Source organism: Toxotes jaculatrix, chromosome 12 (genome assembly GCF_017976425.1).
Source record: "Toxotes jaculatrix isolate fToxJac2 chromosome 12, fToxJac2.pri, whole genome shotgun sequence".
NCBI classification, from domain to species: domain Eukaryota; kingdom Metazoa; phylum Chordata; class Actinopteri; family Toxotidae; genus Toxotes; species Toxotes jaculatrix.
Genome location: NC_054405.1, coordinates 15715459 through 15729745, shown reverse-complemented (window position 1 = coordinate 15729745; position 14287 = coordinate 15715459). Strand labels below are relative to the sequence as shown.

Below are 14287 nucleotides of genomic sequence, written 5' to 3'. Positions count from 1 at the left end.
CTCTCTTTGTCTCTTTGAGGCACAAACAATTAGATGATCATCCAGCAAAAATGATAATAAACAAAAATGTACCCGTTGCAGCTCCTCAAATGTGAACATTTGCTGCTTTTGTTTGTTTTTGATGATAGTAAACTGAATGTCTTGGGGTTTTGGACTGTCAGTCTGACCATACAAGGAATCTTAGAGCCTAAACATTTAATCAATTCATTGGGAAATTAAAAACAACCATTAGTCGCAGCCCCACAAACGTGCTTCTGCTTTAACAGGTTTCTCACCATTAACCTGTAATCAATGTAACCTAACCCTCAAATATTCACTTTTCAAATTAATTAATGAAGCTGTAATTTTCCCACAATAGTTCTTCTGCTAATCTTCCCCAACACCATCATCATCATCATCATCATTTCACAGCATCACATACACATACACACTCCGACCTAGATCAGTGGTGCATACATCACTGTCTCACCTGGTGTCAGATTAGCCAACCCAAGGCCCCACTGTCATGGAAACCACCTCCTTTGATCCTCTGTGTTTTGGACTCTTACTTTAACCTGTGGCCTCTGCTTTAAACAAAAAGAATGTGAACAACAGTGAATGAAAATTCACTATTAACACAAACTGTGTTACTAAACACTGTTATAGACACTCAAAAGTCTGTATCTATCTATGCAAGCAGGTCCTCTGAGAACATTTATACTGACGAAAATTAAAGAGACTTAATGTGATTTAAAGCTGGATGTTGTTGCCAGTAAATCATCTCATAGAGGAAAAAAACACCGAGCACAAGTCATGCAATGTCCTTCTCTACCTTCATATCTAAATCTGCAACTTGCTGTCTCCCTCAAGATGTGGAGGATTCTGGGAAATGTTGGCAGGCTCCAGGCTGATTCTGGCCTTAAATAAACTGTCAAAACCCCCAAAACTATATATCAAAACGTGTTTGTTTTATAGTAGTAGAACTCCTCTCAGCCTGTGTCTTGATTTTCACTGCAGTTTCCTGTGGGGACAGAGCGGCAGCAGCAGAAGCAGCAGCAGTGGTGTGGGACGTCTAAAACGGCCACATCTGCTCCATATTCAGTCCTTTCATTCAGGGTTTCCATCATTTTGGAGGCGACTGTGAGCTCGCAATGTCATGCTGGTCGATTGTGAACTTCTAATGTCAGACTTCCAATGATTTATGGATCAACACAAATCCATTTATTATAACCTACAGTATCTGTGCCTGGACAAAATCCCCTGCAGGAGCAGTTAAAGGCTTACATCAAATGTCACAGAGATTTGGAACACAGGCTTAAAACTTTGCGTGTGCATTTGCTTGCATGTGTGTTTAAATGTCTGGATTTTTTTTTATGTTTCTGTAGGACGAGCTGTCTGTCCCCAGACAATTTTGATTTACAGACATTCTATCTTTTTCAGACAAGAACACTTCACTGTGGATTTTCACAAGTATTATTAACAGCTAATCTCCTTTAATGCAGATTATGTGCTTGTTTTGGCCCCTTGTAGTGCACTTCTTTATTGAAGGAAGAGAAGGAGGGGAGAACTCGAAGAATGAGTGGTTAAATGTCAAACTGTTGTTCTCTGTTGTTTTGATGATTAGCGTGGTCTCACTTTCTGTCCCTCTATGACCACCTCCATATGCCCCCCTCGGCCTGTCAGCTGGTCGGTTAGTTGCCTTGGACCAGGACGGTGTCAGGAATTATTTGAGATGGGTTTTGTTGTTTGTAAGGATGTCGCTTTGCAGTGACAACTGCTGTAGTGGGAGCATGAGACTCACAAACATGTTGCATTATTAAATACAGTGTGTGCGGGAGATGAAGGGGAATGTTATAAAGCCTCTGTAACAGAAAAGAATGCCACCATAAAGAGGGAAGATGCAATATTGTTCAAATATGGGGATAACACAGTTTCACATAGTTCATTCATAGTGTTGTACTTGGTTGTTTACATGAAAAGTGACAGAAGTAGTTATGTACTGAATGAAAAACAGGAGGAAAGTACGAACCCCGGCTTTTTGTTTTTTCACCTTCACACAGCTTGCCATGGGTGTGAATGTTGGTTTCAGATAGTTACAGAAGTTGTTGGACACAGCTCTCCCAGTTTCTGCATTACAAAGATGTGGGTGGTGGTGATTTCAGAGACCACTCAACTGTCTGACAGGCAGCTCTGAGTGACACAAACAGTTAAAGTTGGATTTTTAAAGTTTGTCTTTTTAGCAAAAAAGTATCATCATGCAAAATGATGTAGTAATAAGAGGCTTAAAGAACAACATTTTCAGCCTCTGTTGCTGAAATTTCTTGTTTGCTTATATCCCCGTCCTCCATCGCTGAGCAGCTGAAATTGCAAGTATGTGGGAGCCTGAAGATTGGGTGTGCCTAAAATGTTATTTGACAGAGATTGAGTGTAAGTACTTTCCAGGAGTAAGAAAATAAAGCCAAAAATCATATTTTATGGTCACTTTTGTTCTCCAGAGTTGTAAAATTGGGCTTATTTGTCCTTTAAATAAACACATGAAGAGAAAGAGAGCAACCGGATAAATTACCAGGTATTTTTGAGGCCTGTAGGATAACAAAAAAAAAAACAAATACACAAGGAGCTGACCAGTACAAAGAGTAGTTTTGCCCTAGCTTTTCATTTCATTCCCAGCATACCTCTGTCCAGCCATGCCTTTCACATGGGAGGTGTTTTTCTGTTTTGAGTGTGGCATCACCATCACTCAGGAGGTGCTGTCTACAGAGATTTTGATGTGGTTGTGATTGTGTCCATGAGCGCTCTTTCCATCAATCACACCGATTGATGCATTCATGGATTCTGAGACCTGATGCGTGCAGCTTCCTGGCGGGAAGAAAACCAGGCAGGCTGTTTAGTTTGAACGGCCTTTACTTGAACAACACTTGACCTGTGTTGTAGTGTGATTTCAGTTAAAACAGGATTATAGCATGAATGGTCCTCCAAGACCTGACCTCAGTGATGTCTGAAACTCCTCCCAGCCGAGGGCCTCCACTGCTGGGCTTTACCTGTATGTGTAGCTCTGCCTCTTGGGGCTAAAGAATGGATACAGTTGAGGAATAGAGAATGAGGTGAGATGTGGGAGTGTGTGTGATGAGGATGATTATGATAATGATGATTGTAAAGGGGGGTTTAAATACTAGATGTAGATTGGGCTGCGTGTGTTTGCATACGTTGAAACATAAGGCTGATTCACTTGAAGGGGGGGGTGGTTGTATTGGCTCTCAGGAGGTAGAAGTGTGGTTTTCTACATATCAAAGGGTCTTGCTTACATCCCATCTCCACCCTCGACCCCCCACGGTGTGTGTCAGTGTGTGTGTGTGTGTCTCTGCTCCCAGTAAGCCAAGTATTGACACACAGCTGTCAACAGTGCTGATCCAGACTCTCCTTGGGGGATCGCCGTGAATCACAGCAGAACAGAAGTGTCTTTAAAAAAAAAAAAAAAAAAAATCAAAGAAACATTAAACCATGAGGTTTCACTTTATAGAAGAATTAGCAGATTTAGTGGTTCTGAAGTTTATTTTTATTTATTTATTTGCACATAAAAATGGAGCGGTGTAAAAAACAAAAAAAGAAAAATGGAAGAAAATGATTTCTCATTTCTGCATTGTAACTGTGATGAAACCAGTGTTTGTTTAAGATGTTTTCAAAATACAAACAAAGATGATGAATGGTGGACAGTATGCATGTTTGAACTCTAAAAAAACAGTGTCTCTATTGTAGTGGTTTAGAGGGTTTTTAAACTGTCTTTGATTTTTACTGAATTTATTGATGAAAATGAATTTAAATTCAAATCAAAGTAGAATTAAATTGAGCCTGAGGGCTGAACATCCCTTCATGGATCAACAAACTTTTACCTGTAAAGCTAAAAGGCACCAACTGTTGCCGTCTCTCCCCTCTGCTGTGCTGTGGCAGGCAGAGCCAGCCAGTCTATCCTGCCCTGTCCCCCTGTGGATTCAGGCAACCCTACTCCTCCAACCTCCCGAGCGCCTCCTCCTACTCCAGGTACCGTAGCTGGCTGGTTGGACCGAGCCAAGAAGGAAAAACACGAAACCAAAAAACAAGCAACGCTGTGCATCATCAACTCCAGTTTATAGCACATTTAAAATGCCTGAGCAGGAGTTTTCCATTCACCATGGCAAACTCGTGTTCAGCTTCTATGTGAGCTTTCATTGGGCAGCTGCAGTAAAAAGTCCTATTAGAGTCAGTGTGCTGTAAACAGGACGAGTTCAATGTTTTGCCAGAACAAGCCGAGTCAAGGCAAAGTGAGCCGAGCCAAAGCTACCCGCTGCTGCAGAATACAAAGGCCTGACATGCACGCACACACAGACACACGCACTCTTTTCCACTTTGAGTACCATCAGGGAATTTACTGCTTTTTTCTTGCTATCGCTGCCTTTTATCTCTTTTCTACTTCTTATTACTTGTTAGTGTTCCTGATCTATGACACTCACTGATGAAACAAAATTTTAAAAAGATTTTGCCCTGCCATCCAATGCAGCAGGTTTTTTTCTTTTTATTTTAATCAAGGACACACAGGAGCACTGAACATATTAGTTGAAGCCTTGTGACCCCACTGTGGGTTTGAGAGAGCTACAGTGTCTTCATATTGTACAGCCAGGTGCTCTGTTGTTTTCTGTATTTGCTTAAGCTGATTTGATCCAGTTGAGCCTGAACTGCTGTTTAAGTTCTTCATTATTGGATGACATTGAATGTAAGTGCTCGGCGCTCAGATGCTTTCTCGCTTCTGTGCTCTGCCTGCTTGTCAGGTTGTCTGCTGGGTTTCAAACGCAAGTGCCTCAGTCATGTGGAGTTAACCCACCTTTCATACGGTTTGTTTTAAACCTGTAACGTGCCGCATAGGTGGGGAGGTTTTAAACTTAGATGATCACAAAATCTAAATTTATCAGTCCAAAAAGAGAAACTCTGGATCTTTGATATCACACCTTTAACCTGAGCTCAGAGGTTTACTCAGCCTCAGAGCAATAAGCATTACCTAATATGTAAGTTTTTCATTTATGCATGTTGTTAATTATGTATTTCTGTTGCTAGTACTGGATTTTGTCAGGACCATTAAACCCCACCTTCTACTCCGTGCAGGTTAAAACAAACCGCCACAAGCTGCCAGCAGATGATGCGTACTGCTGCTTCCTTGTCAGTCAGATTCTACTGTGCGCCCCCCTTATCTCTGCAGCACGTGGAGGTGCTGAAACAAACTTGTTTTTTTTTTTTTTTTTAACTCATAAAACATCCACTGGTTCTTTTATGTGAGAAATTTAAGGAATAAATATCTGGAAATAAAATCCATCAAATTGTTTCTTTTAGACTAAATTAACAAAATTTGCATCAAACCGTAAATGGTGAAATGCTCATCGGCAGTTAAGATGTTTAAGAGTCGACTGACTGAATTCAGACTTCACAGAAGACAGTGGTTTGCGATCTGAAGGGACGGCTTTCCTTGGCTCTCAGCGTCTCGCTCTGTGAGGCAAGGCCGCCCCCTAGTGGTGACAAATGCTCATATCTTTACTGAAGAAAACCTAAGACCGAAAGCTTCTGTGTCAGTCAACCCCGTCTGTTCACACAGACAGGAATCCTGTGTTCAGGAAATCACATTGCTATTGAAAGTTTCATTTTCAGCCATGATGGACACAGCTGAGCAACAGTTCAACAACAGTCAACCCCAACAAGGCAAAAATCCCACCTCACGTACCAGGTTCACGTAAAATCACCTTCAGCACAAAGATGATTGAGGCTTTTCATGCTTTCAGGCGCGTTGCTTACCAAAACTCTCGCTCTTGCTTTGACAGTCACCGTCCTCCCCCTCACCCCACTCCCCCCAACTCAACACATTTCTCTGAACTAAGGCTTATTTTGTCACTTTCTGTCTTCCTCCACCTTCCCTCCTCTTTCTTTTTTTTTTTTTTTTGCCCCCACCAGGTTCTCTCACTCTCTGATGCTGGGCCCATCAGGCATGCATCCTACAGGGATCCCCCACCCAGCCATAGTGCCCCCTACAGGCAAGCAAGAGCATGAACAGTATGACAGGGGCATGTACGTGTAAGTATTGGGAGTTTTTTTGTTAATTTTTTGTTGTTTGGTTTTTTATTCTGGACAATTGAATTAATGAATGAAATTGTATTTTAATTAACACCAAACCTGACGTTTTTCTCTTTTTATTTCCCCTGAAGTAGCTTAAAGCTTTAAAAATGATTTTATTCATGCTCTCAGACGGTTGTTCCTGTGGTGCTGAATTTGACCCTCTGTTGATGAGAATAAAATAAAAAAAACTCGTAATATTTTCAAGAAAATACAAAGTTTGAGGAAAAAAATTAATGTCAAATGAGAAAACCCGAATGACTTGACCTTTTTTTGAGCTTGATTTTCTAACGCTGAAATGAAAGGAAAACAATAACATGATTTATGAGTCACACACGTGTTTTTTAAGCTGTGACTAGAGCACAGTGGGGGACTTGGTTTCCTCCAGACAGAGATCAAAACGAGTTTGCTGAAGGATTAAACCACAGTGGGCTCTATGAGGACCTAGAAATTCTGTGAAAGGCCTTAGTAGTTTGCAGTCAGTGGCTCTAATACTTGTATGTCTCAGATCTTCACTGAAGCTGATGATGTTTACACAGTGTAAAATATTCAAACCCAACACTTTTAATGGATGTATGGATGATTTATGGTGCCTGTGGTGTCTAATGTTTAATGTAGCCTGCTGTATGTGAGCAACACACCAGGTCAAGTTCCTTGTACACACAAATTGACATACCAGTAGAGAAAAACAGATCCTGATTCTCTCTCCATCTTTGCTCTCAAATTCCTTAACCCATCCTCCCCCTGTTTCTCCCCCAGGAAGCCGCAGGTGGAGCCCAAGCGGGAGAAGGAGCCCAAGAAGCCAGTCATCAAGAAACCCCTGAACGCCTTCATGCTCTACATGAAGGAGATGAGGGCGAAGGTCATTGCCGAGTGCACGTTAAAGGAGAGCGCAGCCATCAACCAGATACTGGGGCGGAGGGTGAGCAATGCACACGCGCACACAACTAAACACACAGACACAAATCCTGTTTCCAGGTCAGTCTGTAATTTCACACATGAGGAACATGAGAGGACCATAGTAATGTGAACTCTGTTCCCCTCACATACTGGTGCTACTGAGATTATACAAGCCAGACTTGTGGTACTGGGATCCTGAAGAATGATGTATGTGAAAACATTTGTACTGCAGATCACACTGCATCATACACTGAGGTGTTGTGGAATAAAGACAAACCTTTCATAGAGTGGCTTTAAAGATGTAAATTTTAAGACTTTCTCTCACTGTTTGGTTTGTTTTTTTTTATTTTATGTGTGTGTGTGTGTGTGTGTTTGTGTTTGTGTTTGTGTTTGTGTTTGTGTTTCCAGTGGCACGCACTGACCCGGGAGGAACAGGCCAAGTACTACGAGTTGGCCAGGAAGGAGAGACAACTCCACATGCAGCTCTACCCGACCTGGTCTGCCAGGGACAACTACGTAAGGACTTCCTCCCTTTACTCGTCCGCTTTTCTCCTCTTCCTCCACACTGAATGTTTACGTTTGCCATTAGAACTCCTGGTATTACATCAGTGCAATCCACAAGAGGGGAAAAAACATGTTATCAATTTTCCTGAGCTCGTTATAAAAACAAAACCAGGAAGGTGTAAAAGTTTTAGGTTGAGGAGGCACGCTGACTTTGTTATGCAAAACTGTGGAAAAGTCATGAATTTTGTGCTTGGGTTGTCATAGTAACCTTCTCTAGAGTAAAGAAGTCATTTGGTTGCTATGGTTACAACACTGAGGTTGTAGAAAAATAGAAATATAATTAGTGCAGAATAGTTGAATAATGCGTTTAAAATATGTGTAGTGTTTTTGATAATCTGATATGATGTTACATTACATTACAATTATTTATCATTATATCAATGTAAAGCCATTAAATTATAAACAAAATCCATTAAGCTTACAGGTTTTCATTATGTTGTCCATATCAGGGAACATTGGAGTATATTTAAAGAGCATTGTTTTCCTGATTCACCACAGAGAACAGTTAACAAGGTTTTCTTGTGGTGAACACAACTACAGAAACATTCCCACTAAAAGAAAGTCAAAAGAAAAAGACAAAGAAAATGTCCCTCAAAATAATAGTTTGTTCAGCTATGCTGTTTGAGCTGCATATTATGTTATTGTATATTTTTTATATTTGAATTTCATGCTCTATGTTACATCATTTGAAGTAAGGAGGAGAAAGCAATGAGAGCTATTTCTACCTTGATAAGTTCTTATAGTATCCAATACTTATTACATTAGTAGTGACACACCAAATGCTGAGTTTGACATTAAACAGTTCCTGGAAGCAAAAAGCTGAATTTTCAGAAATCAGTCAAATGTCAAAAGCTCTAAAAAGAACAAAACATATAATGAAACAAACTCCAGGAACTGGTCCAGCCACTCGACTTCTTTTCTCTCTGGTTTGATTCCCCGTAAATAAAACCAATATGGAAAAAAACCCAGAAAGGAATCAATATAATAAACCTCAGAGCTGAAAAAATTACTTAGTAGGTGAATAATGTAATTCATCTACTGGCTACTGCCTCAACACACCCTGCATGATTATTGGCTCCCAGAGCTGTCACTCAAAAGACATAAAACATGACGACACACTTAGCATAGATTGGCATAGATTTATTAAGTTTCCCATAATACAGGGGCAAATCAAACCTGTGTGGTGCATGTGTTTTAGTCTAATGTTTTGGGGATGTGCTGTATCTGGGCTGCTATGTGCCTCTCACTTGTCAGTTTGCTGTTGAACTCTTGCAGGAGGCGGGCCTTAGCGGGGTCGCAGGGGAAAAGAGTAAAGCTGATTGGGTAGGGACACATCTTATGGTGGATTTATGCCTCTGTGGTGGAAAATATGAGTATGTGAAGAGCTGCATGAAAGGGGTTGTGGGTACTCCTGTGCATAGTTTGCATGCACCTTCCAAAAATCTGAATGACTCACATGCATCAGCCCCACAAACAACACATAAGCAACAGCAGCTGCAAACAGAAAGTCTGATCGGTCAGTTATGGATACATCTCACAAAGTCTTGCACGTTGGTTATGACTACTAGTCGGTTAAACGGTAAAACACTGAATCACAGAGGTATAAATCAACCCGTTTTGCTCAACTAACAGAGAGCAGGGCCGCATGGCTGGCCTCACTGCCTCGCTGCCTTGGTTTTTCTTTTCTTTTTTTTTTTTTCTTTTTTTTTGTGGGCATCCTTTTAAAATGTAGCACCTTCATTTTATCATTATAGCCAGATAACAACGACACATACTGTGTCAACCTTTTGACACAACACTTACCAGTAATTTAGCAGCCTTTTGTTATTGTAATTAGCTCCTTTCATCTTTAAGTAAATCCTATAATGTATGAAGACCTTTTGTCAGAAAAGGAAGATGTGTCATAATCAGGTGAATCAAAAGCTTTGGTTGGAACACAGGCTGCTTTTTAGTCACGTTAGAAATGTGGCAGAGTGGTAACCTGTTTACGCTTTTCTCTGCTGCACTGTCTCGTTTCTGTGTATCTGACTGAGCTGAACTCTGTACACGGGCAGGCATGGCACATGAGTTATGGTTACCCTTTGCTTGGGCTGTGGTTTATAACACGTTTGTAACGTCTGAATGAGCGCATCGTGCCACAAACATGGACGCTGATTCAGTTCCATTGTCATTCTTCTTTTGTTGTTTTATCTCATTTCTATGCTGGAGCGGCACAGTGGGAGTTTTTGAGCAAGGCTTTTCAAAATAAAAGTCCCAACCCTATCTGCGGAGGGTTATCTCTTAGACCACTGTTCAAAAACATCCTCATGTTCTGTTCTGAATTTGTTATAAACCAGAGCTTTAGTAAACTGTGATCATTGGTGGAGGAGCTACTGCTGTACGCATGGAGCTTTGAGCGCAGCATAACACTGTGGATTCTGTTTGCTTAGTTCATCTGGGCAAATGTCATGACTCAAACTACTATATCTAAACATCATCCTCACTTGGTGGCTTACTGACAAGTAAAGCATTTGCTTATAGTTCATTTAACTATAGGGACATTGGTCAGCCAACTTTATACTGCATGTTTAAGCTGTTTCTGATGATAATGACAGGAATGCATTACGCTTTATGACCTGTGATCATTCTGCAATAGTTCAGCAGCAGCCAAAGTGAATTTATTGTGCCACAAATTATTCATGAATGCAAAAAGAGCACACCGTTTTTTCAAAGTACTCTTTTTAAGCACAGCACAAAAGAATAAAAACAAGTTAATGGCATATACAAGTATTGAGTTCCTATAGCATGTGCTTAAAATATTGTCTGCCGTATTTCATGAAACCTCACTCCCCATCACCTCTGAGGTTAAAAAAAAAAAACCAGAACAGTCACTGGACCTACTAGCAAAACAGAAAGCGAAGTTCCACATATCGCCCCCGCAGCTGTTGAGGGTCTCTCCTCCGACTCACTAAAAAAAACCTACATATAGTGTTTGCACACACACGGGACACACACTTCTACACATACGCCCACAGATATAAAGCTTCAGAGAGGTGCAGTTGCAAGAGGAGTTGTTGTAACCACATAGACAATGCTGACAGCGAGCTGAGGAGGGCAGACATTGACGCGTAGGCGGCAGATTTCTGTACCCACATCCTTCATCTCACCCAAATATGAGGCCTCACTTCACCATCACTGGATCTGTGTGAACAACTCTGATGTTTATCTCAACAGTTACACAGTACAGTCAGCCTGGAGGCAATGCAATATGAACACAAATATGAAAACAAGACCTTTGGGGGTCTAAGATGATCCAAAAGTCTGTAAAAGCCTTTTAAAACTGAATTTCGGAGGGTCTCAGATCTCCTTTTCAGCAGTTTTTGCATGAATTGTGTTTACAGTGACCGTAGTATTGCTAAGTATTTTCTCTCGTTTTTTTTTCTTGATCTTTCTTGCTTTCTTCTTGCTTTTGTTAAGTACTGAAGATGGTTGCCTGTTTTCTGCTACTTGCAAATTTGTATTTACAATAGTGAATTTACAATAATGTCACATAAGATACCTCAGCTATTCATACAGTGCAGGTCTCTGTTAGACAGAATAGACCTGGTCCCAGGTTTGGGACCAGGTCTCATTATGACCAGTCGTTTTTAACGTTGCTCTCAAAGGGACATTTCATATAAGGGTAATAAATAAGAATATTAAGCTAAAGAGGAAAGTAAAGAGGAATCCAGAAATTCTTTATGCAGGTCAAAATATGTTACCCTGCTTGAGACAAACCAGAGGAACTCTATATCAGTCAAAAATCTGCTAATAATTTCCAGCTCTGACAGTGGATTTATAACATTTCAGTCGTTTTCAACAGCTGTGCCAGACTCATGTCTTTGTTGGATTTTCTTTTTTTTTTTTCCCAACAGGGCAAGAAGAAGAGGAGAAAAAGGGAGAAGCAGCAGGACTCCAACACAGGTAAACATCCAATGCCAAAACATCTCACCTTTCTTTTGTCAGGTACCACGACAGCGTAGTTCAGTGCGAGGAAACAAATAGCCAGTGTCAACCCTGCAGTATTTGGGAGAATTCAGTTGAACTTGAACTTGCGTTGGCGCTCAGTAGCACAACATTCGTGATGTCTTTGAGGCAGGATGTATCTCTAACGTCAAACCACCCACCCACTCTGCTTTCCACGTAACCTCAATTACAAACATTTTAATCCCCGGCACACAAAACTTTATTTCCTTATCTTGGCTGTTTCAAGTTTAAAATGTCAGTTGGACGTCAAGGCAATTTTCCATTTTCCTTCACCATGCTGAAGCAATCAAAAATATTTTCTCACCTATTGCCTTGAACCAATTAAGTGATGAAAACACACATAGTGAAGCCCTCCACGTGTCCTCAGTCGATCACACACTGTACATGAGTGTTCATGCTAACACTGCATCAGCAGCTAGCATTAGGACAAAGCACTTGTAGTAGTTCCAAATAATGCAAATCTTAAATGGCATTTCAATGGGATTTCATGAGTGGTGATCTCCTAAGATTAAGCAGTTTATGACTGTCCTGTGTCTAGTGAGTGAAAACCTTATAAAACCCTGTACTAACAGAGTGCCACAGCATGGCCGTCCTCTATCTGTGTCTCTCTGTATGCCTTAACAGCCTGTTTCCAGGATGACTGACATATATGTTTTAACTAAGCTGTGTCTGTGTCGGGTGGTTATTCTGGTGAATGTTAATGTTTTGCTGTGCTGTAACCAGCTACTAACAGTTTGACTCGATGGCTTTCTCTGAACGGACTCTGCCCTGTCAGTGCTTTCCCCTGCCCTGACAAGCTCTTGTGTCTCTTCCATCTTTTACCCTCTTCTTCTGTCTTTATCTCTCTCTCTCTCTCTCTCTCTCTCTCCTCGCCCTCTAACCTTTTTCTTCTTCTCCTGCTCTTCTCTGTTTTTGTTTTTCCTCCTCCTTGTTTTGTGCATGCTGTGTATTGTGCTCAGACCCGGGCTCTCCTAAGAAATGCCGGGCTCGCTTCGGCCTCAACCAACAAACGGACTGGTGCGGTCCTTGCAGGTGTGTACCAAACATCCACGCCCACCCACTCCATCGCGCCTCACCGCTGCCGTCCAGCAAACTCCTCGTGTCTCTTCCCATCTAACCATCTGTTCATCAGTGCGTCCTTTCTGTCTGATGTGGTCTTAGTTATTCAAACGTTTCTCACAGGCAGAGCTGCTCTAGAGGTAATAATAATATCCTCAACTTGATCACAATCACAAGCTCTTATAATTGTAGTTTTGTCCTCTCTTACCCTTCATCGGTCATTGCTTACTGAATGAAATTACCAAGCTCCATCCACCAAAACAACAACATCATGTCTACCTCAAGACCAGCTCCACCTCCAGCAAATGTTTGAAAACCCAACCCGAACTCTGCATGCCTATCTGTGACTAACTTGTTGCTCTGCTAAAAGAACCATTACAGCCATAAATATTTAGTTATGCAGTAAAAACAATAATACAATATAGACAGCTTACTACTCCAAAATAATCTACTGCTGTGCTGATTCAGAGTATTATTTTAAGTCAGGCTTCACTTTATAAAGGTTTACTGTCAGGATTACTGTTCCAAGATTAGGTCCAAAAACGGATCTTTTGACTGTAAACGAGGTTTCACAGATGAAGAAAAACACTTGATCCAGATTTATTTTGTTATTTCCAAAAACTCGTTTTCTCCCGCATCATCGCTTTTAACTGTGACATCTCGTCAAAGGTCAAAGGTGGTTTGGATTCTGCAGCGCCGTTACAGTGCAGTGCATCGCAGAGGCCCTGTAAAGTTAATGTGGTTAAAGGGGAATACCACTCAATAAAAAAAAGCTGTCAGGAAGTATTTGCAGAGTGGATACCTGGTACTCAAAAAACATACCTACGTACATATAAGGGCAGTGAAATGATCAAATATCTTCTCTTCCACGCTGATCTTTTTTTTTTCCTACCTGTTTTATTACAGAACTGAAAATAAACCCTGCATAAAAATGAGGCCTTTTATTTTGTTCCTGGCAGCTCCACAATTTCTGACAGATTTATGTATTCACACAAACTTGCATCGTTAAATACCCAAACGTCAGAAATTCCTAGATGGGGAAACATTCACATTGTTACTACAACTTGTAAATTCAGGCCAAGGTTAGACTCCTGCTGGGACTAAAAAACACCCTACAAGAACCTGTTATAATCATGGAACATACATCTTGTTGATTAGCATCCCTTATATAATCATCAGCAATTAATACCAATTTGCAAACCATTTTGTAAAAGGTGAAGTTGCACTAAGTATTTCAACCAATTGTAGTAGCTAAAGCTCTAATTCAGTAGCAGATGTTGCTAAATTGAATAAATTAGATTGTGCTACAAACTGTGAAGTAAAGCTGGGAATTTCCCATTTTCCCAAACACTGTGAGCGTGGGGATAGTCTGAGTCATAGGAGTAATATTTTTGAATACTCAGAGTTATAAAAGTAAAGCAGGAAACTTGGTTTACAGAGTTTAGTGTTAACTTAGGGATCAAGTACCCTGGCAGCACAAGGAGATTTATTTAAGTGCCTTTTTTTCCGTGACCTTTTCTCAAAACTGCAACAATCTCAGTTCTTCCTTTCTCTGTAATAAAGCAGAAACATGGTAACAGTGCAATATAAATCATCAGAAGCGAGCCTGTCACCACCTCAGACTGCTCTGTTTTAGTCACAGCAGGATTTA

At 40.8% G+C, this 14287-nt stretch overlaps 1 protein-coding gene across 4 annotated transcripts in view; it reads left to right on the top strand.

Moving 5' to 3' along the window:
- Positions 1–14287, top strand: part of tcf7 (transcription factor 7) — a 71837-nt gene that overhangs the window by 54395 nt on the left and 3155 nt on the right. For 2 of the 4 annotated variants that reach the window (XM_041052366.1, XM_041052368.1), the window contains exons 6-11: positions 3928–4017; positions 5950–6069; positions 6868–7030; positions 7417–7524; positions 8848–8895; positions 11466–11514. In XM_041052366.1, the coding sequence (XP_040908300.1) occupies positions 3928–4017; positions 5950–6069; positions 6868–7030; positions 7417–7524; positions 8848–8895; positions 11466–11514 (578 nt within the window). Of the gene's footprint in view, positions 1–3927; positions 4018–5949; positions 6070–6867; positions 7031–7416; positions 7525–8847; positions 8896–11465; positions 11515–12536; positions 12610–14287 lie in introns of all 4 variants that reach the window. The other 2 variants (XM_041052369.1, XM_041052367.1) reach the window with 2 other exon arrangements.